This window comes from Camponotus floridanus, unplaced genomic scaffold, assembly GCF_003227725.1.
Source record: "Camponotus floridanus strain SB8 unplaced genomic scaffold, Cflo_v7.5 scaffold24, whole genome shotgun sequence".
Classification (NCBI taxonomy): Eukaryota; Metazoa; Arthropoda; class Insecta; order Hymenoptera; family Formicidae; genus Camponotus; species Camponotus floridanus.
In genome coordinates, this window is record NW_020229370.1 from 850,495 (window position 1) to 877,205 (window position 26,711).

The following is a 26,711-nucleotide window of genomic DNA, read 5'->3' on the forward strand; positions in this document are numbered from 1 at the left end:
CCAGAAGAATGACAAATTCGAAATGGCGAATTTAGCTTTTAATTTACCCGGCTTATAACTAATTGAACTTTCACTTCGTCGAAAAGCCGGGATTTTAATCAATCTCGGGGGCAAATAGGTTGCTCAAACACGCAAAATTTAATTCGCAGGAGGGGAGGTCGTTAAGTATTCTCTGGAACGCGAAAGATTGAACAAAAATTCACGATTCGCAATTACACCGAAAGATACGACGTTCGTCGAAGAAGCGTGTCGCATTTAGTTTCATCGCTACGCAATACCGTGTAATCTGACATGTTTGCGGGCCCGCAAATTCTGCTCCAGAATTACTGTCCGCGGATTTCAACCCCGTCAGCATGACGAGGAGAGACGCGTATCAACATACTCGGCTGTATCGAGGTATATAGGTAAAATTTGCCCGTCCGACAAGATCGAGATGATAAGGGTAGAAAGACGGAGATCAAAAGCGAAGTGAAGCCGACGGAGGCGAAACGTGGAGGAGCGAGAACGGGAAGAAAGACAGCTGGGGGCGGGGGGGGTGCGGGAGGGAGGGAGGGAGAGAAAGACTTTCGTCGGTTCGCTCGTGATAGAAAGAACCGGAGAGGGGTTGGAGGACGTAGGAAGCGGGGGATGAGAGGGAGAAAGAAAGGAAGAGAGAGAGAAGAATGGAGCCGGGGGGGATGGGACGGCGAAACGGCGCTGAGGGTGGAAAGACGGAGACCGACACGGACGGATGGCGCGCGGGGAGCGGAGGGCAGCGGCGGAAACGGCAGGGGTGGAACGCGGGCGGGAGGAGAGGGGGAGCCCGCCGGAGGGTGGAGAGGATCGGTCGGGTCGTGTGTTGCGGGCTGCTGCGGCTCGGGCGCGACAGTTCTGCTCCGGCCACCGGCGGTGGATTTTCGCGGGAGCCGCGCGGCGTAGAGCTCCTCCGCGAGAGGACCAACCCCCGAGAGAGGGTAGGAGGGCGGGAGGGGAAGAGGCTCTCTCGATCCGCGCGCCCGTAACCTTCCCGAGCGCGTCGCGGCCTCGGTTGTCCTCGTTGCGACCAGCGAGCGGCCACGGAAACGTGTTTCCGCGCGCGAAGAGAGACGGCGGCAACGGCGGCGGCGGCGGCGACGGTGGTGGTGGTGGTGGTGCTGGTGGACGGCGCCGAAGGACGAGGGATAGCGGCGAAGGGAGGGAAAGAGGGGCAAGGCCGGAACGCGGCTCGAAACGACCGAGACCACCGGACCGGGGGATCAATCGGCGATGGCATGAGGAAACGCCTCGAGGCGCGCACGACCGCTGCTATTGTTTCATCATTAACGAGGCCGAAACGGTCGCGTTAGCATCGAGGAACGCGAGCGCGATGAGCGCCCGATTCGAACGTTCACCGTCGTCTCTCGTCTCCTCCTCGGGATCCGATTTATCCTCGCCGCCGCGCGGGACACGCGGACAAGACAAGACGCTTAAACGCGCGTCTTAAACGTATGTTACACGAACAAGGGGATTCTACGGAGAGCTTTCTAAAGAAAAGAATAATAAAGCGCGTACGCGCGAAATGTATAAAAAGAAAAGTACGCGCGACAAATGCTAGTCGAAAAGAGACTGAACATTGTTGACGAAATTTATTGTTCCAAGATAGATAAGTAAGAGGAGATCTAGCGAGCTCGCCAAGACTTTGCGAGACGATTATTGGAGCGGAGGAAGAATAGCGCGGCGGCAAATTACCAAGTGAACATTCTGCCTGGAATCTCGCGAATTCGCGCTCTCGTCAAAGTTAGAGCGGTAGAGTTTGTCGGTAGAGGGGCGGATTCGCCCTCCCCCCCCCCATAGAGGGGGAGAAAAAGCGCGCCAGGGGTCACCGACGGTAAATGGGACACCGCGGATCGACGCGATCCTAGTTTCGGGTACTGCGCGTCCCTTAACCTTTGCGGCTGCTGAACACGCGCGTCGAACATCCAGGTCGGGAGGTTCATCCCTTGAAAGAGATCGGGGGAGGAAAGGAGGTCGAAGTCGTTCCAGCTTCGTCGTGTCGACCTCGTAATCGTCAACGTTATTTCGCCCTGGCCCACGTAAAACACTAATAAGCGGTGCTATCCAACGTAATGGGTGATAATCGTACACGGTGAACTCTTCCATCCCTATCGTTAATCTCGGAGCAGCGGAAAGGGGATCAAGCGCGATTAAGCTAAACGCACCGCGTTCAGCACCGTCCGACACCTAACGCTGGGGTAATAATTCGGGGCAGCCGATTGTTGTCTCCCAAGAGTACAGCAAAAATATTAATGCGTTCGATAACTCACGAAAAAGATGCGTACGCGCACGCATGTACATACGGGTACACACAGACACGCACACAAACGCGGAACAACGCGCGGATCTCTATACTAGATGTATATACATGTTGCAAGTTTATTTAAATGCATCATAGATGTATATATAAATATTATATATGTGTGTTGAACCTTCATAGGTCTAAATCACAACGTTGAAGCGTTTACATAGTATATCACGTTACGCGATTCTCGATAATTCAGCAATTCGAGACTACACGAGAGGAGAGAAAAAGAGAGAGAGAGAGAGAAAGAAATATACGTTTTAAGGGAACAGCATTCGCGAAAGAAGTTCTTAAAAATTGTACAACTGAAAGGAGAGAAGAAACGAAGGGGAGAAAAGTTATTTACGGTTACAAAGCAGTGAGAGTGAAAGAGACAAAAATAAAGTACCGTGCGACTCGATCGGTCGTCTCTGTCAACTAGTCGGGAATTCGTACCAATCTATCTATCGATCGGACGATCGAAGAAACTGCCACGAAACATTTGCCAATTACATTAACAAAAAAATAAAAAAGAGAGAGAGAGAGAGAGAAAGAGGAGGAAAGGAGAAGAAAAAAATTTACAAGATTCTCTCGATCATTGTCAATGCGCGCGAAATACTCGCGCGAGTCCCACGGTGCTCAATTAGGCGTAATAAGTACAAAAGACACGCGGGCCTGCAGAATTATTTTTTTTCGACCGAGGTGTGTGTGTCATCCCTGTCAACATTAGTGAATAAGCGCATCGAATCTGTCCAAATCCCCCATTGTATAGGCGAGGAGCCCCAATCCTAAAGACGATCCTATATAAATCTACCTCAACGAACTATCGGCACGCGAAATCTCAAGTCCCACTTTCGAGCATAACTTTCTTGGACAAGAAATAATCGGCGAACAATCACCCTTGCGAAATCACTCGTCCAACTGAAAGTTGTAGAAACTTAAAAATCCTCCCTCCTCCTTCTTGCTACTTTTCGCATTCTATCTCTCTTTTCTACGCGTGAATCGCGTAAATCGCATAAATCGCAGCTTCGTTGTCGGTTACTCGGTAATTTTCGCTCGTCGTTCGTATTATTTCTTTTTCTCGGAGAGAGAAAGACATGAGGGAAGAAACGCCGGATAAATTCCTAAGATGATCGATATTACAAGCGTTCCCCCGCGTTCGGAATCGTTCCTTTGATCATCGATAGAGTTCGATAGAATTGGCGCGATAAAGACAATCGTAACACGCGGTATATATATCAAGGTATCTGATCCGGATCGATTGGATGCGAACGATCGGGCTGTCAAGTCGGCGCACGTTGCACCGTCATCGCGCAAAGCAAGGTGGTGATATGCTCCATCTCACGCGGGTGCGCGTACGGGATAATGCTGGCGGTGAGAGATGAGATGATAGACCGCCAGGAAGAGAAAGAGAGAAGAAACAGCTGCACCGCGGGTCGGAGAAGAGAAGCCACCGCGCCAAGAAAGACGCACAGCCATGTCATGGGAGTCTATCTCGTCCAGGGATTACCTCGGGTAAGTTCGGTATTGTTCATCTTGAAATGTAACACGAAATTTAGATTAAGAAAATATATAAGTATTAAGTAAGATAATTAATTTAATTATAATAATTAATTTTAATAATTTTTAATCATTTTAATTTTAATAATTAATTTACCGTAAGCTGTAATAAATGTGAATTAAAAATTAATTGATACGAGGCTACATACATCAATACCATAGTTTAAAAAATTATTATTATAGTATTTATATGATTATAATATAGTATTTATATGATTTTTATTGATTGCTACTTATTGACTGACTTATTGTTACTTGATTATTATATGTAAATAAGCAATAATTCTTTTATCAAAAAAATATGACTGTATATTATATATACTTAGAATGACTTTGCACCAATGCATTACTGGACATGTTTGCTTGAAACATTAAAAGAGTTACCATATTTTTCCGGAAGAAATAGAGAATAAATTGTTGGCTTTCCACGCATACATTTACATATCTAGAACAAAAATAAGAAAAATAGGAAAATGCTAAAAGCTCTCCGAGTTATAATCCATTGAAGTCGAGTGTTTCTGTTTTTTTTCCAGTTTTAAGTAATTTTTCATACGAGAAATTAAAACGCGATATTATATAAACACAAATTTATTATTACATATTTTAATATAATAGTATACCTTAAATATTCTAAATTTACAGCTTAATTTTGTAAACACAATATCGATATAAAAAAGTACACGAGGAAAATATTTTTTAATAAGTAAAAAATTATTATTAGCATTAAAGTTTAACAAAACAGATCACTCTAATGAATGTAACAAAAAAGTAATTGAGAAAACCATTTGTTCTATCTGTTTTTGAAATATCATATTTGATATTTCGAGAAATCGCTAAAAAAATAAAGCATATTAATTATTTAAAGTTAATTATTTATAGCATCATAATATATGTATATCAAAAGGTAATAATACCCTATATTTCGATAATGATCGCAACAAGTATAATAATATTATAATTACGAGCTATCACGAATAGATAGGTCACAATGGACGATAATTGCCGTGCAGCTCTCATATGAATATAATTACGCAAACGTAAAATCAAACCCTAACTTGAACTCCATTTTTTTCGTAAAAAACACAAATTTGACAAATGAATTATAATTCAGGCTCTATTCTAGCATTTCATCAAACAAAAGTTCGATCGCTCGAATTGTAATTTATTGTAATATTGTGAATATCCGATTAATTTAGACGTTATAAATAGTGCGCCTACAAAAATTAATTCCGCGACATGTAATCGAGACTGAGAATAATTCCATTTCATTATTACGATCATAAAATCCAAGATTACATATAACTATACATGTTTCGACATATATAATTATTCATGTTTATCCCCTGAATTTTTCGATTATTACATTAAGCAAGGATGCTTAAGGAAAAGGGAAGACGATAAGGGGATAGGTTGGCAGAGCAGATATGCCGTGTATTTCGTTGATCGACCTCGACGCGCGAAAGAGCCAGGGGATGCTTCGATTTTCCACTTAGAATCGCAACGCCGTACCGTATCTCGTAGCTCGTAAATGGGTCAGCAAAAGAGGTCGCAGGTGCCTCGCCCACCTAGCGAACGTGGTGGGAAAGCGATAGAGTGTCGTATACTCTTCGCTTTACACAATACGCAGACTTGTATACGTACACGGAGGAAGAGAGAGGAGGCACAAGCGCGTGTGCGCGCGCGCAGGCACGCGACTGTTTTGGGGAAAACTTTAACGAGGATGGGGAGTGTGTAATTTGCGATGAGGCGCGATTCGCCCCCGTGGGGCTTCCATCAAGCGTCAGGCACGAGATAGTTTTCTTTCGCAATCGGTTACTTTAATTAATCCTAGTCTCGAACGTGATTAATTCTTTCAACGCTCACCTCTCGGCAGGGGAGAGTAAATTATTTTTTTTTCATGGATTCCTCGACGCGCTAAAATGTTTTAGTTTAATTTGTCAAACAAATTATTAACCACATAGTATAATGATACGCTCATTTATAAGAGAGGTTGTCTCTTTGGAATAAATTTGAGGAACGGACGAAGCATAATAACGTTGATTAATGTTCTCGTTGAAACAATGCTATCTAAAACAATGTGAAAAAAATAATTTGCTCGGTATTCCAGTTTACAAAAGAGGACCGAGACATAGTTGGTGAGAGGACGAGTCGGTCTCTCGTAGTTGAGAGTTTTGCGGTATCTAGGTGCAGAATCGAAAAAAAAGGAATACGTAGAGTAAATTTCAGTTTTCTCGGAAATAGAGCAACGGTCGCACTGCGGTAGGAGAAGAGTAGATAGGTAAGAATTCATGATTCTACACAAGGTGTCCCAGACATACGTATCATCTTTTAATGAAAAACGCTGTAATAGATTTTTTTAATATAAAAGTAATAAAAAATAATTTTTGTAATAAACAGTGCGAAAAATGGTTGACCTTTTAAGGAATTCCATTGTAATTGCATAAATAGGTAATAAAAATTTCATTGTTATTTAATTTTTTGTAAACGCATTTTTGACGACATTTTCCAAAGCTCGATAAACATATCAAATTATACTTAATAAGAGAGTTTTGCCTTAAAACACAATGTGTTCATAAAATTTTCATCACACAAGAGATTAACAAAATTGATTTAAATATACATAAGCGAGAATTGCTGCGGTAAAATGGTAGGTATGGGATACCCTGTATATATCTTGTAACTTCCATAATGCGCAGTTTGCAAACTCAACCTCCGGGATGGCAGCCAAAAGCGGTTTATCTCGGCGTTCTCCTTCCGTTCGTCCTAGAAATAAATTAAGAATTTGTATATATATATACATATGTGTGTGTGTGTGTGTGTGTGTGTATGTGGAACCTGCAGGAGGTCAGTTGCCCGTATCCATCATCTAACAGAGACGTTTGACGTGAGTTTGCAAGATATTGACCAGAAAGGGGATGATTTTCATCTAAAATTATGATTTAATCATTTTGCCAAATAGAATAGAAAATACCAAATGTTAGTAATCTTGGAAAAAATATTCGATAATACCGCTTTAAAGATTATATTCTAATTATATTATTTGTTAACGTCCTTTAGCTTGAATTGCTAAAAAATAATATTTCAAAATAATATTTCTTAAATATACAGTATATGCAATATTAATTCATAAAATTAAGAAATGAACGAATAACCACTTTGCATTTTTTATGAGAAATTTCCAAGAAACGTATATATTAAAGGAAGCGTAGCATTTCATAGCACGTACATTTCAAATGTATCACGTTTCCCTTTTATCACAAGATAATATTAAAGTTATCTTTTATACTTGTAATTTTACATAGCATACTAATTTACTTTATGCTTGTATCGTACTCTCGCGAGTATCGAAAAGAGATTACCGTTCCACTTTGTTATATACCACAGGTATAAATCACACTCAGGCGAGAGAACCATTTTGGAATTTCTATAGAACTTAAGCGATCAATGTTGTGAAAATATCGAATCGCGCTCGGTTACGTCTTCTTTAAATTCCTCTCATCGGATTTCACTGCAGGCATGAAATTCCGCGAATGTTCGAATCAAGTACTTCTTAAACAGGCAGCGGTAATAATCATCGTTCCATATTCAAGCATGAAGTTAAAACAATTGCCTAGACATTTGTATATGATGTAAAACACAATAATTTCTTCTTATACTATTAAAATCGTGCCAAAGATTGTCAATCGGAATAATTTTGATACCATTGGATATAAATTGCGAGTATATTTTTTAATAATATAAATTAATATTAAATATTTGTTATATTTTACTAATATTTGTGAAACAAATAGTTAATACTTTTAAAAGAATTTTAAACGATAATCAGCTGTACAATTGTACAGCTGATTTTCTGAAAATTCTTTTAAAAGTATTAACTATTTGTTTCACAAATATTTCACAAAAGAAAATCAGCTGTACAATTGTATGAAATTTATTTTTGTGAAACTCGAATCAGACATGATCAAATGATTAGAGTGTCCAGTAATTTAATTGTACGATTTAGCTCACGTAAATGATTAGTATACTTTATATCAATATATATACATTTAATGGTGTAGATTATGTCGAATGTTTGCAGCGGATCGGCGAGTCATCAGCTCTCGGCGACCGCGCTGCTGGGTAGCCCTGATGGATCGAGACATCCACTCGACGTCTGCGAATTCACCGAAGAGGATTACCGGCACCAAAATGGTAATGGTAGTAATGGCCATTACCAAAACAGTAGATCGGGCGCTGGTATATGGGAATGTCTCATAGGTTGCAGGAGACGGCTTGATCAACAATTAGCCCGAAGAAGGGTAAGTCCCACAACATACATATACCCGCTCTTCCTAAGCCTCTTGGGCGAAATTGAAATGAGTTTGAATTTAGCAAAGATAACACGTTCGATACTCAAGAATCTTATTATAAAATTACAAAAAAAAATTCCAAACACATAATTTTGTTGAATAGATATTTATATATTTTTATATTTTTATTGATAAAATAATATATTTTAGCTTAATTATTACATTTAATATAATTAATGTAATTAATCGATATAATATTTACGTCGTAAACATTATATGAAATTTAGAAAAATATGTAAAACTAAAACGAAAAATATGAAAATATATAAATATCTACTCAACAAAATTATGCGTTCGGAATTTTTTTTGTCAATTTATTAGGATGCGACTGATAAAATAAAGTATTACAGAGAGGAGACAGATATAATGTCCCAATAACTTATTACGTTCTAAGAGATTTTACTGCACGTTTCTCATTTCTATTCAGATATTAATTTATTAATAAAGTTCTTACTCTTCGAAATGCACGTGCCAAATGTTATCTCGTAATCGCGATCATAATTTTAGACAAACACTGTGCTTAGAAGCGAAATTGGCTGCGCGCCACAATAACACTCTTACCAAGTAATATATATTAATGGTCCTGCAAATTAATTTAATCAACCAATTTTTTAAATCGGGCGCCGGACGTCGAACCGGTTTAACATTCTCAAAGAGAAGCGTTAATATGTCAAAGCGAGCAACGATATCTGATGGTTCTCGAGCAACGACGATAAGGCATGAGGGCTGCATAACGAAGCATACGTGTATTTCGCGGACGAGCAGCACGCTTTATCGGTCACTGTCAAGTTCACGATGTGCATGCCACGATGGCAGCTACGGTCACGCTATCCTCTAAAACGTACTGTACCTAGGTGTTTACCGTTTCGGAAGCGAAACTTATGATTTTGCATTACGCACCCGACAGTTTATCCACGACATCCTCTTCAAACGGCGACAGACATAATTTGTATTGCGTCTTCGGAGCGACACCATAACTCAATCGAGTTTCGATTTTGGCGAGATGATTTCGAGAGACAGAAAGCTTGTTGGATTCGCAGAAAAATCGTCAGAATAAATCTTCTCTTTTTTTAGCCTTTTACACAAAATATGACTGCGAGGAAGATCAATATTGCCGTATTTACTTACTTTTCAGTTATTGAAAAAAATTGCTGGTTCTTATTGTAATGAACTGTAGACGTCTCGACGAAAGATTAATCACATGTCTCGAGGCTAAGTTCTATTTTCTCTCGTATTATATTAATGATTATAGTCTGAGGTTTATTTACACGCAATCTCGCATGCAACGTTCGGTTTTCGTTGACATAAGACTATTAATAGCATTGCTCTAAAGCAAATGACATTTCTTAATGTTCCTGACAACATCACCTTTTGTTATAATTTTGTTATAATTAATATAATATAAACGATAATATTACCAAACATCTCTCTCTCTTCCCCGCTCTATTAAAATTTTAATACAGATAGAAATTATCTCGCACACATATACCTGGATACATTTTCATGCCTTAAAATGTTATTTATATTTTATCATAAAATTTAATCTGCTACACACAAACACACACATATATACAATAGGGACAAAGTTCATGGTCAAATCGATATGACCTTCTACCTCTGCATCATATTATCTACGCCAAGGTTTAATGCTGCGTGATAAAGACAACATCAACATCGTAACCTCTTCCTTTTAAAATCATCTGTCATCTAACGTCTGTTTGACAAGATATATAATCAAACTGTTACGTTGACACAAATTTATTCAGCACACACAAATAACAATTTTAAGTAAATCAAGTTTAAAATGCAAAGTTATATTTGTATGTTACTGCAATTTAACTGTATAATTTGATGAATTTCAATTTTGCGAGTTATTATGCATCGTCATCTAATTAAACTGCTAATCAAATAATGATTTGAAAGGCACAAAGAAAGTTTGGGGAATTTAATCGCTCATTTTGCAACTCATTTAAATTGCGCTTAATTTCTAACATCTTTCTGACTTCGTGAAAAGAAAATGCAAAATTAATTATTTTCTCATCTCAAACACGAAATCATATTGAATTTCATAAAATTCCATACAACTTTACACGTACCCACACAATATATAACTATCGTTTTATAATTACCTTCTATTAAAATATTGCTGTGCTATATTAATAGCGTGATTTCCTCTTTGACTCGCACACGCGCTCTTGAACATTGCATTTTCGCTCGAGAGGGCTGGGAACTCAATTTCAAGGTTGATTGTGTCGTAAACTGTACGGTTGATTACGAGGAAGTACGCGGGATATATAGAATAATAAATAGTCCAGGATACAAGGGCGTGTGCAATCGGCGGAAATTCAAGGAGACTCGCGAAGGTAACGGATATGTCAAGACGCGTGACGTAAATTTCATGCATAAGTAATTTAAAGAAGAGATAAGTGTCATTAATAAAATTTATTATATATCTCATTTACCCCCGTCTCGTCTTTAACGTCGTTGCACGTCCTGTTATCTTACTTAAAGAGAGATTCATGTCACGTCGTCCTGTGACACGAATCGGTACGCGCGATAAATTGGACACAGTAAAGTGTGCGCACACGTATCGTGTTATTTCGTGTGTCCCAGGTGGAGCAGGGTTTGAAACTTTACCGGGCTCATAAACAGCAGGCCGCGGTCAGGAAATGGAGAGGCGCCCTAAAGAGCATCAGGCACCGCGAGGATAAATTCGCCCTCCTCGGATATCTGTATCAGGCATACATGGATTGGGGAAAATACAGGTGGATTATACATGTATAATATTTGCTACATAATATATGTGTATGCTCCTTTTTTCTTCTTCCTTTTCTCGCAATCGTTTTCTTCTCGCGTGTGTATTTAAAAAGTGAAACAAGTCGAATTACCCCTGTAAGGGTTATTAAAAGTAATCTAGAGGAAAGTAGACCGCGCGCGCGAAACGAGGTAAACAGGTCAAGTTATGTGTACTTGTTTAACTTTGCTAAAGAAATATTATATAAGTGTATTATATACAATGTATTTTATTAAAGTTTAATATGAATATCTTTATTATGAATGTCCACACGACTAATATAGGATAAGCGAATCTTCTTGTTGAAATTCTTCAAACAATTAAATCTCATATATTTGGGTTATTTTGAATATTATTTCTCGAAAGGGGAACTCTTGGAAAAATTATTAAAATTTTTAATGTCTTGAAAAATCCGCGAATATCTAAAAAATCTTTTCCTTTTTACATATATATTTGAGTATATTAAATATATTTTCTGAAACATTCAAGATTCTGAAAAATAAAATTATTATCAAGAGAAAAAGTATATATTTCATTTATAAAAACAAGATCTTATTGAAATTTATGAAATTGTCTTTCTTTTTATGAATTATACTTTAGAAAAAATTTTTCATTGTATCGATATTAGGATATTTATTGCGACACTGATAAGTATATTTATTTTTAAACTTTGTAATATTGTAGAAGATTTTTCTTTCTATTTATATATGCATAGATTTTGGTAATTTGTACGATTATAATTAAATCGAATAGAATTATAATATAATTATATTATGTAAATATAATATAATTACATTATGTAAATGTGTCTCTTATGATTAAACACGAAATCTATTAAACATCTTTCTAGAAAAATATGAATTTTTTTCTATATGACATTTTATATTATATTATGTTACTGTATCATAAATGTAATATTAATTTCTCTACACCTTTAAATTATTTAAGATTTTCAATCATTCCTAGGCTTCAAAGAATATTCAAAATAATTGTAGATTTGCATTTGTATATTCGAAATGATCTGATTTTTAATCAGATTTTTAATTGCTACGCTAAAACATTGACAAGATAATTAAATGTCAGTTTTGTACTCTCACATTTCTCTAAAAAAATATTACTCTTCGATAATAATTCCGCGATTCTTGCATCGCCGCGATTTTTCTCTTTTTAGGGACAGCATCGAATTCGGGAACAAGCAATTATGCATCTCGGAGGAGCTGGATTCACCAAACATGCGGGCAGAAGCATATTTGAATTTGGCTAGGGCACACGAGAGATTGGGTGCTCTGGACAGAGCGTTAGATTACGCCCGGCACAGGTTCGAGAGCCTCTTTCATTCGTTACAAAGTCTATGTAAATGAACGTAATATAAACTTTGAAAGTAATTAAAATATGTAACCCTTATCTACGATTAATTTTTCCTCGAAACATATAATTAATTGATTAATAGATATGTACAAATCGAAATTGTACCTAATCGTATCTCTGAGATTGACTTCTTGCAAAAATCTCAAGTTTAAGAAAAATTAATCAAAGTGATCGATAATTGATAGACGAGTATCCTGCTGTGTTGATAATAATTTAATTATTATTAGACACTCTGCATATATGTATCGTGCTATAATTAATATCCATAATTTTACATTCTCGCAGCTTGTATAACGAGTGCGATCAGTGCGCTACTGCTGGATTAGTTCACTTAACCGTAGGCAGAGTCCACTTGGAGTTAGCGGGATTCTGCAAAGCTCTGGAAGCGTTTCAAAGAGCCCACAAAATTGCCCACTCCATTCAAGATCCCTCCTTAGAGCTGCAGGTAATTAGGTACCCTTTGTCCATTGCTTTTCTTTCTCGCAATGAATATAATATAAGCGCGCGCATTATTACCGTGATGCTTTGTTAATTAACAGACAGAATACACGCAGGAAGATTAAGAGAAGCGATGTTGTGTCTCTGCGTGATGATCATATTTTTCGTCTCGTTTACTTCATTCTCGGAATAGTTGATTAAACACCTTGATCTAATCCCCTAAATTATTTAAACCCACTTGACATTTGTTTGAAAATTCGAAAAAATATCATTTTTCCTGCGATTATATTAATATCCCAAGAATTACGTGTGAAATAAATTATTATTATTATTATTATTATATTATATTATTATTATTATTATTATTATTTTTTTTTTATAGAATAACTTTGTAACTACATTTTTTCTTTTCTGTTTTTATTGAGTATTGAAAGACAATGCAATTAAAAAAGAAATAATAAAAATATCGAATTGATTTACGCCTTCTCTTTTTCGTCTAATTTAAATTCGATTATCTGTCCGCCTCTATCTATTGTGTATCACCTAATCTGATTAAGTTCCCTTTAATTTTCAGGTGTACGTCGGCCTGTCGGAACTTTTTTGCAGATTACAGGATGCGGACAAGAGCGCGAGATACGCCGCGAGAGCTTACGATCTCTCGAGAAGTTTACAACTGGGAGATTTGAATTCGCGTCATCACCGAGCAGCGTTATTACAAATGGCCGCGGCGCTTAGAAAAAAAGGAGAATTGGGGGACGCTCACGATTACTGTTCGGTAAAGTTTGGGCCAAAGGATTTTTCGATGGGAAAACTTGGTCGGTTTGAATTAAAGATACGAAATCATCGCGAATCGTCTTGAGTCTCCTCAAAGCGAGATTTAAAGCGAAATGTCTTATTCTATATTTGACATATACTTTAGTTTTCCTCTTCCAAAAATATTATCAACTTTTTCTCAAAAGTATCTTTAATGTCTCGATTTTTTCCCTCTTAATTACGCGGGTTTTACTTCATCGAATATCTCTTCAAATTTCTCCGAGAGAAAATGCTCCGAATATGGATCACGTAAAAGAGTCATAATTGCGTAATTTATCGAGGATATTTCCCGAAGAAAATTGTAATGACCGATCAATACCGCAATAATATCATATAATAGATTATATGAACTATTATTTACGCAGGAAGCGACTCGGCTGTCGTTGGTTTCCGGCGACCAAGCCAGTTACGCCCGCAGCATCCGTATCATGGGAGACATTTACAGAAAGAAATCCGACATAAATGTAAGTAATCCATAATCATTTAAATTGTCTTGCGTTTTTACTTAGCTTTCATATAATTTTTTCTATAATCTCTCATATTTCCACACCATTAATATATCGCGTATTTATATATTAATCATAAATTTATTTTATATATATATATATATATATATATATATATATATATAAATGCAATTCTCTTTCTCATATATGTTTAATTGGAAAGCGCGATTGACAGTGACGTTCGAGAACGAGAAAAACCTTTTTTCTCTCTTTGATTATATTCATATAAAGTGACTTAAAAAAGCATGCGGTATAGAAAATAAAGTCAATATATTTACTTGCACATATTGTACAATATTTATACAGATAAATCTTTTTTTATTGGGCGTTCGTGGCAAGTGTTACGATGCTATCAAAACCATTCACAGCCTCATTGTATGTTTTAACATTGTTAGAGGCATTGTCATCGATGATGAAAAAAAAAACGCCATAACTGGAGCGTTCCTTTGCATGTCACGCACGTTACAAAAGCAATTTTTAGCGTTGTGTCACGCTTGCAACGCATATCGCTTTCATTTTATTTCGCTACGAAACTCTTTGCGAGCCCTTGTTAAAAAGCAATAAAATTTTTTTGTAAAATCCGTCCGTTTATTTTGAAATGGGGTAAAATATTGAAAGATGGTATTTCCTTTATAAAATTAAGATTTTAAAATGATCTTCTAAAAAAAAGAAGAATATATGTAATATCATATAATTTAAATATAATTTAAATTTGAAAAGTTTTAAATCCACATAGATTTTCATTTATGTAAATTGTTAACGATAGATATCCAATTTATAATTTCGCATTGATTAGAAATTCATTTTTTAGAGATTTATATATTTTGATGTCTATTATTAAAATAAATAATAGACATCAAAAATATTTAAATGAAGATTATAAAATAATAATCTATAACTCTTTCTAAAATAATCTTCTACATTACTGCATATTTGGGATTACAAATTTAATCAAAAACGATTTCAATAACCGGAATGCCTATGATCAAATAATTTATAAAATTATACATTAGCATGTTTATATACATCCACATGACACATGTATTAAATTTGTGTCTGCTCCTATTTGCGTATATGACAAAATATTGTAACACGTATCGAAGACATTCCGATGTAGAACGAGCTTCGTTTGCGCAACAGCCTCATTTGCTGCTCGCACGGATGCACGAGTGCATGATTGCATTTTCGCAGGCGATAAAAAAAAAAGAAATGTATTACGCTTGTCAAATCTGTCTTTTAGTTGGCGACCGCGCGATGCACACACAATTAGCCTTTAGTTCATGCATCGCGCACGCCGATCCTTACATCAGAACGATAACATCGGTGAGATAAAGATGGACATATTGCAGAAAGCTTTCCGACAGTACGAGAGCGCGATGGGCTCGGCGGCAGCGACCGGCGATCGGCTGTGCCAAATGGAAGCGATGGACGGGGCGGCGAGATGCCTGGAGGCTCTCAGGCTTCAGCACAAGATATGCAATTGCCGGCCCCTCGAATTCAATACCAGACTCCTGGAAGTGGCGGGATCGGTCGGCGCCAAGGTAAACTGCCAATACATTCGCTGATCATGCTTCAGAGCTTCGTATCGTTTCAGAGAGGAGGAGGGAGCGAGAGAGATGGAAAGGGGACGAAGAGGAGAATGAGAGGGAACAATGCGATGTACTGTGAAATCAATTCCCTTTCTTCCGTCAGACGTGGGAACTTGGAAGTTTCTCCCTTTTCTTTTCTCCAGTCTTCGGAGATCGAAACTTGAAATAAATGCGAAAAAGTTTTTCCCTCGTCGATTATGTCGAACGAATTGGAAAGTTGATGTCTTTGATTTTAAGAATTGCCCTGACAGGGAGATGCATATATCTGGTATCGACTCAGCAAATTTTGAATAAAAACAATAAATGGAAAGCACTACCCCAGTTTGGAAAACTGTAGTACTTTCCACAATTCTCTACGAAACCACGATTTATTTTATTTTATTTTTTTAATAATATATTTACGATTTTGTTTATTCAAATACTACAGTGGACTAATATTTGAATTAAGATGTTACTATAGTTTATCAGTCTATTGTGCTTTTTTGTACACGTTAAATCAAAAATGCTATTAAAAAACTTTAAATGTTTGGCTAAAAAGAAAGAGAAGGAGAAATATAACGAAAAGAGAAAATTAAAATATAATAAATTATAATATTAATATAAAATATGATAACAAATTTAAAAAATTCTTTAATATGGTTTAGCAGATAATAATCGTAAAAAATTTTATACAAAAGGCTAATAATCACCATAACAAGCGTTAAAGTAGGACGCAAGTATTGTTATAATCAAAATAATTATTAAATATTAATAAATATTAAAAGAAATTATAAATGATCAAGTATAACAATTTGAATTTAAAAAATTAAAACGCATGATCGAGAATAACATATTAAATTGTAGAAAAAAAAGAGCAAGTTACCTTTTATTAGCCTTTTGTATAAAATTTGATGATTAAAATATACTATATATAATTAATATAATTAATATAATATTACATTCTAATATCACTGATAACGTTTTGCACACGATATGAAATACATATTTAGAATAAGATTACAAAGATTCGATGTCTTACAGCTTTTGGTGCGGACAGTCAGGTCCAGACTGTCGCGGATTTACGGATCTTTGGGAGATGAAGAACAAAAAGGGCACCACGAGAGATTAGCGATCGCGATGGAGGAAGATCTAGAATTGCGATGCGGAAGCTGTAACGAACCTTTTGGTTTGGAAGCCGATTCTCTGGAGGCGTTACCCTGCTCTCATATATTACATGCTCGGTAGGATGCTTCGGAGATCTCGACAACTATTTTTTTTTTTTAATATTAGATGAATTAAAGAGCCCAAGTTGTGTGACAAATATAATGTGTCAAATATAATGCTGAGTAAATTGCCGTGCGATTCTTTCGGAATAATATTTCTCCTGCCCTTATTTTTCCCTGTAACGTTTGCAGATGCGCGTACGACATCCTGAAGAGACGCGACAAGAAGAAGAAGCGTTTATGTCCCGACTGCCACAAATCTGTCAGTTCACGGCTGTACCTGCATTGCGAGGATCCACACGGCATGAATACGTTAAATCATAGTTCCTTGAGCCTGGCGTCGTTGAGGGCCAGCAGCCTAGCAACACTTGAGGACTGTCACGCGACGAGTAGCGTTTAAAATAACAACAATGGGATTTCTCGTTTATTTTAACGCGTTGGTATCCGCATGCGATTAGAGATAATTTTAAGAATCATAATTCGGCAGGTAAAAAAAAAGTCAACGGAAAGTAGTACGATGCAAAAAGATTTAATGGCAATAAAAAGTGCACGCCTCGACCCACACTCGAATATTACACTTTTCCTCCTCCCCTTTCCAGCGCGAATCTTTGCATGGAATAATAATTTAAAAAATTAGAAGCGACATTATTTAATCGATACTCTTGATGCTTGTTATTCTACAAGACAATTTGTTATCAATCTTCTATTATTAGTTTTGTTATTAATTATTACTTATTAATCATTACATTAATTATTATTAATTTATAATTATGTTGTTATAGGCATTTATGAAATGCTGTTATAAATCTGTAGGGGTAGATTTTTACATTTTTAAACATTTTAAATATAGTACGTATGATTGTAGAGAATTGATATAATTAATTATCGATATATTACATTTCTTCTTTCATTTTTTATTGAACTTTAGCTGTTAGAATTCTATTTAATTATTACAGTAAGGTTATCTTCAAGATCTTTAATGGCTTTCTGGAAATCCCTTATCAAAAATCTAATTTGAATTTTTAAAGTTAGCTACCTTTTGGAAATTACACATATATTTATTTTGTTTATATCAAAAATTCAAATATTGAAACGATTTAAAGAGAGATTACATTCACACACTCTTAATAATAAAATATATTAACTATAATTATAAATTTAATATTAATATATTAATCATAATTATAAAATATATTAATTAAATAATTAAATATATTAATCACTAAGAATAAAATATATTAAAATAATAATCTTTTTTAATATAAATATATAAATATATTAAAATAATCATCTTTTTTATTTAAAAAAAATTTTTTTTCATCTTTTTTATTTCATCTTTTTTAATATAAATAATTTATTTCAAATTTATTTTAAATTTCTAATTTATTTCATCTTTTTTAATATAAATATATAAATATATTAAAATAATCATCTTTTTTATTTAAAAAAAATTTTTTTTCGTTAAACAATGCTATTGCAAGATGTTAATTTTACTACAATCTGAGAAAAAAATTATACAAAAATTATAACATTTAAAAAACAAGGAAAACGAGACAAAAAGATTATCGTTGATAACACGACGATATTGATCGATCGCGTGCACGTGACAATAAGACCACGTGTAAACTCGTAGCTAACGCGTGACGCGACCGCTCGAAGGAATCTTCTTTCATGCGTCAAATCTGTTCGTGAATGTGGAATTAAATCTCCTCCCGCGTACATACATCACACAAACGTAAAGCACGTTATACACATCTCTCTCGAACACTTCGATTCGCCCAGTGTATACCCACCTTAAGCCGCGACTGACGTTAGCCGCCAGGAGTTACGGCATGGCCGCCATGGCAGCTGATGCTCGTCGCAGCACTTGACGTTTAATCAGAACATGTCATTTTGCAGATTTCATTTTCACAAATGGCAGACTCTTTTTTCGGTTTCGATACCACGCTCGGAGTAAGTATGCTTCTTGTGATGATCCCGCGCGCGGATGCGACTCGCGTCCGACTCGATATTTCCAATTCCAGCGAGGTACGCGAGCGTGAACATGAGCCTCCTTCCCGATAAACAGTCGCGTCGCGGCATATCTGTAATCCTTGCGAGAGATAAAAGTCCCGACCTGCAAGATCCGCGGGATCCCGCGACGTTGTTTTCACTCGAGACTGCGCGATTTTCTTCGATCACGTCAATACTCGATCTCGAAAATAATGAAATTATTGCCAAGCGATCAAGCGGGGTTACGTCGGGTTAACCTCATTTCTATTTCCCTCGCCCTAAAGGTCATTAACATCGAGCACGGCGAATCCCAAGCGAGTTTGCTCTAAATGAACGTACGCGTGTCGCTTTAATTTTCAAGTCCAATTTGCTTAAATCTCCCATATCATGTGGGAAATGTTTCAAAGTGTGACTGTAACTTTAATCCACTTGCAGTCTCTTTTTCAACTTCCCACGATTTCGTTTCTCGTCCGATAGAGTTGACGATATGTTTGTGTTTTCTGTAATAATCATTGTTTATTTGGTATTATCAGGATAACAATTTAGAGGATGGACTGGATGGTCCATTGGAGGAAGATGAGTTTGAAGAGGAAGAGTACGATGCCTTGAATGACGAAACGTTTGGCCCTGATGCGACTATTGGTGATTGGGAGGAAGATCATGAAAAGCTTGCCGAAATTACAGAATCAAATCGCCCACATAATCAGAATGCGACAAATAAAAAGGTACATTGCAGATGTTCGAAATGTTTTTTCTAACATACATATATATATATATATATATATATATATATATATATATACACAAGGTGAATCATAATGGTTGTAGCACCTTTAGAGATCAATTACCGATTGCAATTGTAATCAATTGAATGGTTCATAGATGATAGCTGCTTGGATCGACCGTGTCTGCAGTAATGTACAAGCGAGTTAAATACTGTGAATCAAATAATATACATATTCTATGCATACTTTTCTAATATATTTAACTCTTTTATGTACATATTTTTCTTTCTACACGGTTTTTTTCTAATAACGCGATTTCTTATTATTGTGAAACGTATCTGCCGCGTAAAAAGAGATATCTTTTGCATTCGTGTATCTTTTAATACGATTTTTTTTTAAATAATGGTTTTTTAATATATAGAATTTGACGGCGATTTTTTTCATTCTTATACAGAACATTTTAAAAAGAGTTGGATTGGTAAAGATACAAAAATATTCTTTTTTTCTAAAAAAATGCGTAATTCTACTTTTTACAAGAAATATTCTGCTGTAGATATTAAGAATGTAAAAGTTATAACTTGGAAAATTAATAATAAACAGAATAATTCTTGTAGAAAGCAGAATTATGCATTTTTTTTATAAAAAAAGAATATTTTTGTATCTTTACCAATCCAACTCTTTTTATGCGTTAAAATGATTTGCGTAAGAATGAAAAAAATCTCTGTCAAATTCTATATATTAAAAAACCATTATTTAAAAAAAAAATCGTATTAAAAAATACGAATGCAAAAGATATCTCTTTTTATACGCTAGATACATTTCACAATAATAAGAAATCGCGTTATTAAAAAAAACCGTGTAGAAAGAAAAATATGTACATAAAAGAGTTAAATATATTAGAAAAGTATGCATAGAATATATATATTATTTGATTCACAGTATTTAACTCGCTTGTACGTTACTGCAGACACGGTCGATCCAAGCAGTTGTCATCTTTGAATCATTCAATTGATTACAATTGCAGATGGTAATTGATCTCTAAAAAGGTCTGGTAAAAGGTTGGTACAACCATTATGATTCACCTGTATATATATATAATACAGAGTTTTGAGGACTTGAAAATTATTAGAAAGAACCTGTGATTCACAATTCCAAATTAAATTTCATCCTACAATGTCGTTAAATTAATAGGTACAATGGAAAAAGTCATTTACTTATAAGAAACATTATAAAAAACTGACTACAAAAGAATTAATTTTTGCTATTACTACTGTAGGGATATTTTCTTATTAAAAATATTATTTTAAATTCTATATAATATTTCTATATAAATATACATGTTTTTCCAAATTAGTATTTATATAGATTAAATATCAAGTTGCAAAGAAATATGCATTCACTTATACAACGGGAAATATGGAAATATTCTCTTGCATAAAAATATTTCACATATATTTTAAACTTGTCATATATGTACATTAACTGTACTGTGTAATTCAAATTAAATTTTATGTGACGATCACAGATATATTATTAAAACATGAATAATATCTAGCTTATAAGATACAATTTAACAAACAACTTTGTAGCATATCAAAAAAGTACTTAATCACACTTTATTCTACTTCTATATGTTATTGTACTATCATTTTTAAACAAATAAACAATTCTATATATCTCATATGCCTTATATATTTGTTTACAGAATATTTCTAATATAGATATCGAGGATAATTTATCACATTTGGTATTGGATAAAGAAGGGATAGTTCCACGACCTGGTGTATGGGGTAGCCCTTTGAATCTATCTCCTCCAAAAGCTCAACCACGGTTATCATTGCCAACTTTAAAAAATGCTTGTACTGTGGAAGAATTGGAAAGGGGGCTTGTTGCAAATAGGCCACCTCCAGGTCTCAGTAAACCACAAACGCAACAACAGCAGAGGAAATCTGAAGGTTCGCTTCTCTTTGAAGCTTTATCTTTGAATGAAAAATTTCAGGTCAATGGCCTACCTCCGACACGTTTTCCACCGGGGTTAGGCCTACCTGGAGCCCATCCTATAGTTTTGCCCAACATAAGAGTACCACATCCTCAATTGATGCAACCTCCTAGACTATTAGGCTTAATTAGTAAGTATAATATTTATCGTTTCTCTACAGAGTACATATTAACACATTATATATGAATACATGTGTATGTGTGTGTATTATATTTATACAAAGTATGAATCGATAAGTATTTTTAAATTTGAATAATTTCACAATTTTTTGAAATCAGATATCCTTAATTATATTCATATCAATATAATTATATTTAGATTGCATTATATTAATATAATTCTTAGATTGCATCATATCAATATAATTATATTTAGATTGCATTATTTTCTAAATTATATTATTCTATCAATAGAAAATCACACATTTTATGTATTTCTATCATTTCTATATATCTATATTTCCATATAATGTGTTAGTATATATTATGCATAAAGAAGTAACTATGAAATGAATAGATTTTTGAAAACTTGATATTTTTTAGTAATAATTCTTTCATTTATCAGATCAACCAGGCAATATGTTACGTTATCCTCTACCACCGCATTTAATGTTATCACAACCAGTACCAAGGCAACCCCTTCACGGTTCTTATAATTTCCCTGTAAGTTTCTCTTTCAATAAAAATACAAATACTATTATTGCAATTAAATTATTTTCATGTTAAAATATATTTTGTAAATAATTATTTATAGCAACCACCACATCCTAACTTAGGAGGCCCACAATTTCTTCGACCAGATCATATGATGTCTGCATTTCCTAATAATCAAGCCAATCATCATCAACAACATCAACATTCTTACTTAGGAAGTCAGAGAAACCAAAACAGATCTTACTATCATAATGACCAACAAGTTGGACACCAAGCATTTTTTAAGAATAATCAATATCCTCATCGCAATCATGACAGAACTAATCAGAGATACTATCATCAACATTATTCTCATGGTGTTAATGGTAATGCTTCGGGAGATGAAGTCTCAGGAAAACTTGCTATAAAAGCTCACGAGAAACAATGGTTAATCAATATACAACTGTTACAACTTAATACAATTCAACCATATGTTGATGATCATTATTATATCGTATTCTGTGATAAACGGAATAAGCGACATGCAAATCAAGAACAAAAAGATAAAAAACACCATAATAACAATGGATATCATAGGGATCATAGGTATGTTTTCTTCTTTTCCCCCTATTTATATTTAATTATATCATTTTCCCTATATTTAATTATATTATTAAATAAGTTTTATTATATTATAAAGAATATAGTAAAGCTTAGTTAGATATGCAGATATATTTCTTATAGAGTTTCCATATATTTATATATATTATTTAGATAATTATTTAATTCATTTTTATGATATATATAATGATCATCAACATTTCCAGAGATTGGGAGCCAACGTCTCAAGCTCCTTCAAGATCAGCATATACGCCAGCTCAATTTGAGAATTCATTAGGTAAACTTCATTGCAGTAGTGTTACTGCACCACGCAAACTTATAGATATGGATGTTGTATCAAATAGCGATTCTCAGTCTAATTCTCAATCACAACAAAAGGATACTAAAAAAACACGCCAATTGCTGCTTGAAATCGAAAGGGTATCAAACTTTTTACTGTGGTTAAAATAAATATTTCGTTAATACACTCTACATTAAAGAAATATTATTTTTTAGCTGTATACATTGTTATTCAAACTCGAGGATCTAAGCAATCCTCTTGCTTCAATTCCGGAACCGCAACAACAGCAGGAAGGAGAAGCTGAGACAAATACGATTAAAACGGAACCAGAACTAATTTGCATAACATTATCATGTTTGCAACAATTAATACAAGATGATAAGTTAGCTAGTATGCTAAGTATTCGAAAAGGAAAGGTAAATTGATAAGCAGAAAGATTTAAATAATTCTTAATAATTATTGTTAATTGTAACTTATATAAATATGTATTTATATATGTATATATGTATATATATATATATATATATATATATATATATATATATATTGTGTGTGTGTGTATGTATGTATATGTGTGTGCCATATGTTACTGTGTCATGTTTTATATATGTACCTATATGTTGCAGACATTATTACTGCGTTTTTTACCTCATCTGAATGTGACAGAATATAATAAGCAGTTAAGAGAATTGTGGACTGCAATATTTAAAGGATTAGCCGTGATAGGCCGTAGAGATTGTCATTTATTAACGGACTTTTACTCCGAATTTCGAAGATGGCTTAATGCTGTGAAAGATTTTGATACAGTACTGCGATTAGCAAGAGCATTATCGGACTCAGCTACTCATTCTCTTAAAAACAACAGTTTAACTTTTGCTCTTATGAATAAGGTTAGTCAAATAATTATACGTAATAATAATGAATTTTTCTTAATAAACTCAATGCTCATATGATGCATACATAAATGCATACATCATATGTATATATATATATATATACATATGCATACAGAGTCTAGAAAAATTTTATTATTATTCTATTATTTTGCTACTTGTTTTTTCAGTTTGGTGTGTCTGCAATAGCAGCAATGCTCGAGCAAGCAGAACAATTATGCGCTACAAACGATTCCCTGCCTTCTGAATGGTCAACTTTCATAGAAACTCTAATTGAAATAATTGGTGGCTCGTCACCCTGCGTTACACCTTGCCAACCGATTGCTGCAAATACGCTCAATAAACATCTGAATCGGATTTCCAGTTTAAAGATAGAAAGGTATACAACGCTAACGCGCTTATTGACTGAAACCAATCCCTTACGATAGTCTAACATTACAAAAGTTATATTTGGCAGATTTTTCCCCTCTTTTCTTTTCATGTATGAAAAATATATATAAATTATGCTAAAAAAGAATAATACATACAGACAAATATTTTAATATAATTACTAATGTTATCGCGAAATATCCACTATGTATTATAATATTTCTAAATAGATGCCATGATTTTACAAAGTAGATTAAGTATCTGATGAAAGATATTTAAAAAAAATTTATATATATAAATAGAAATTCTGAGCATCTTGATGCACAATAAAATTTCTTACTCGTATGTGTATAATATATATCATCTTTCATTGTATATTTTGTACACATTAATCAGTTTTTTAACTGATAATTGGTAGCATTAAAAAGCCATTATATCAGAAAAAATAAACGTGCATCCGAGAAATATAATAGAATTGTGCATGCCAATAATCTTTTTAGAATGATTTTTTAAATTATAGTATTCTTGATTCTACTCTGTGTAAAATTGGTATCTAAATAGCATGGAGCAATTGAAATAATCACCTTGATTTATTTCACTATATAATGCATTAATCCATTTTTTCATTATATATCACAAAGACAAATCAAGGTGGTAATTTCATTGCATTTACTATAATAAACTGCACATCCTATCTTCTCATGTTATTTCTTTTAATTAAGACATATTAAAAATAAGAAAGCATTTTATATGATATATACATATAACTAAAAGAGGAAAGAGTATAAGTTTCTACTAATTAAATTATTGATTATATAATAACATATTTAATTTACTTGGACGTATCTTCGTATAGCTTTTTTTTAATGAGAATTTTTCTACTTAGAGATACATTAATAGTTTTATACGCATTAAAAATATTTTTAAAATTATTTTCATTTATTTTTTTCAAAAACTAAATTATTTTTTTTTCATTTTTACTCTATAAGAATATATATTAATGCTTACATTAACAGCCTTATATAAAACTATGCTGTTAAATGTATTTTTTAAAGTTCAGTTTTATATTTATTCTACAATTAATAAGTATATATGTGTGGATATATATTATTCATGGAAAATGAAGCATGGGATGTGTATGTTTCTACTTCTGTTCATACAAAACAAAATGTACGTTATTACGCATCGTTATGAATAAAATTAATAGTGCTAAAGAAGAAGAAAAAAAATTGCTGTCAATGTACAGATGACATATTTTGGAAATAATGACAGATAATCGCATCGCACTGTTAAGATGTAATTACAGAGACGGGAGACGAAGACAACAATTGCATAAGTTAGTTATCAGCAGTAAAACTGTAATAGCCTTTTTATAAAAGCCGTTTGTATTATACATTAAGTACCAAAATTAAATTTCTATCGGTTTCGACATCAGAAGCATGTGATAACATGAACTTTAATCTATTATAATCTAGTTATAAAAGACGTTATATAGTCTTATCAGTTTAGGAAGTATGATCTTTTTTTTTTCTCTTGGATACAATAGCTATTGTTAGGTCAATGGCGACTTTGTGATTGTGTAATGAGAGGAAGAGAGAAAGAAAGAGGCGATTCTGTAATTGCAATGTGTGTTTTTTGACAGTAATGTAAGAATTTTAAAAATAATCTGAAGTGTATGTGTGACGACATGGCCTTTAGAGTACTAAATAAGATGATTACTTTTTATTGCAATTTAACTACGATCTTGTTTATGTATTTCTAGCTTGTACATAGAGCGATATTGATGCGTGAATGACTGGATACATTTTGTAATCAAATGCAGAAATATTTCGGTTTCTGCCATGTCGCATGACATAATAATATTATAATATTTTGCGGAAACAATTTTTAAAGTTAGCGTTCTTGTTAATACTTTGTAGTTTTAACGAGTATAGTGATAATTCATTCGAGCGATATTTTCGAGTTGAATTGATATTTTGTAAAAGAGAAAATGAAACTCATAAATAATTGCATTGCAGTTTTAATTTTGCATACATGTAAAAACATAATTCATATTATTATTTAATTTACAAATATTTTATTGTATCAGTCTTTTACTAAAAGATTATTTCTATTTGGTATCATATCTCATTACAATTAAATATATTAAGATACACTTCAATTTTATTTGTTACATTTATATAAATTAACTATCACATATGAATAGCTGTTTATATATATATAATATATAATATATATATGTGTGTATATATATATATATATATATATATATATATAACATATAT

At 34.0% G+C, this 26,711-nt stretch overlaps 2 protein-coding genes across 4 annotated transcripts; both read left to right on the forward strand.

Annotated features, from left to right (window-relative positions):
• Positions 1–865: 865 nt before the first annotated feature.
• LOC105249248 (43 kDa receptor-associated protein of the synapse homolog) lies at positions 866–17,479 on the forward strand. 3 transcript variants are annotated; one of them, XM_011254569.3, is made up of 10 exons: positions 868–3,811; positions 7,935–8,154; positions 10,819–10,970; positions 12,171–12,317; positions 12,653–12,812; positions 13,380–13,580; positions 13,984–14,082; positions 15,459–15,665; positions 16,734–16,933; positions 17,108–17,479. In XM_011254569.3, the coding sequence occupies exons 1-10, from the start codon at positions 3,774–3,776 to the stop codon at positions 17,313–17,315; spliced, it is 1,632 nt and encodes a 543-aa protein (XP_011252871.1). In that variant the 5' UTR covers positions 868–3,773; the 3' UTR covers positions 17,316–17,479. The 3 variants fall into 3 exon arrangements, with proteins under 3 accessions (XP_025264688.1, XP_011252871.1, XP_011252872.1); XM_011254570.3 differs by having other exon boundaries at positions 15,474–15,665; XM_025408903.1 differs by lacking the exons at positions 16,734–16,933; positions 17,108–17,479 and adding an exon at positions 15,719–16,087 and having other exon boundaries at positions 866–3,811.
• A 1,249-nt stretch (positions 17,480–18,728) lies between these two features.
• On the forward strand, positions 18,729–24,546 carry LOC105249247 (protein PAT1 homolog 1). The gene is made up of 9 exons (XM_011254568.3): positions 18,729–18,868; positions 19,441–19,632; positions 21,338–21,761; positions 22,196–22,293; positions 22,385–22,869; positions 23,091–23,304; positions 23,380–23,580; positions 23,791–24,054; positions 24,228–24,546. The coding sequence occupies exons 1-9, from the start codon at positions 18,830–18,832 to the stop codon at positions 24,483–24,485; spliced, it is 2,175 nt and encodes a 724-aa protein (XP_011252870.1). The 5' UTR covers positions 18,729–18,829; the 3' UTR covers positions 24,486–24,546.
• Positions 24,547–26,711: the final 2,165 nt, after the last annotated feature.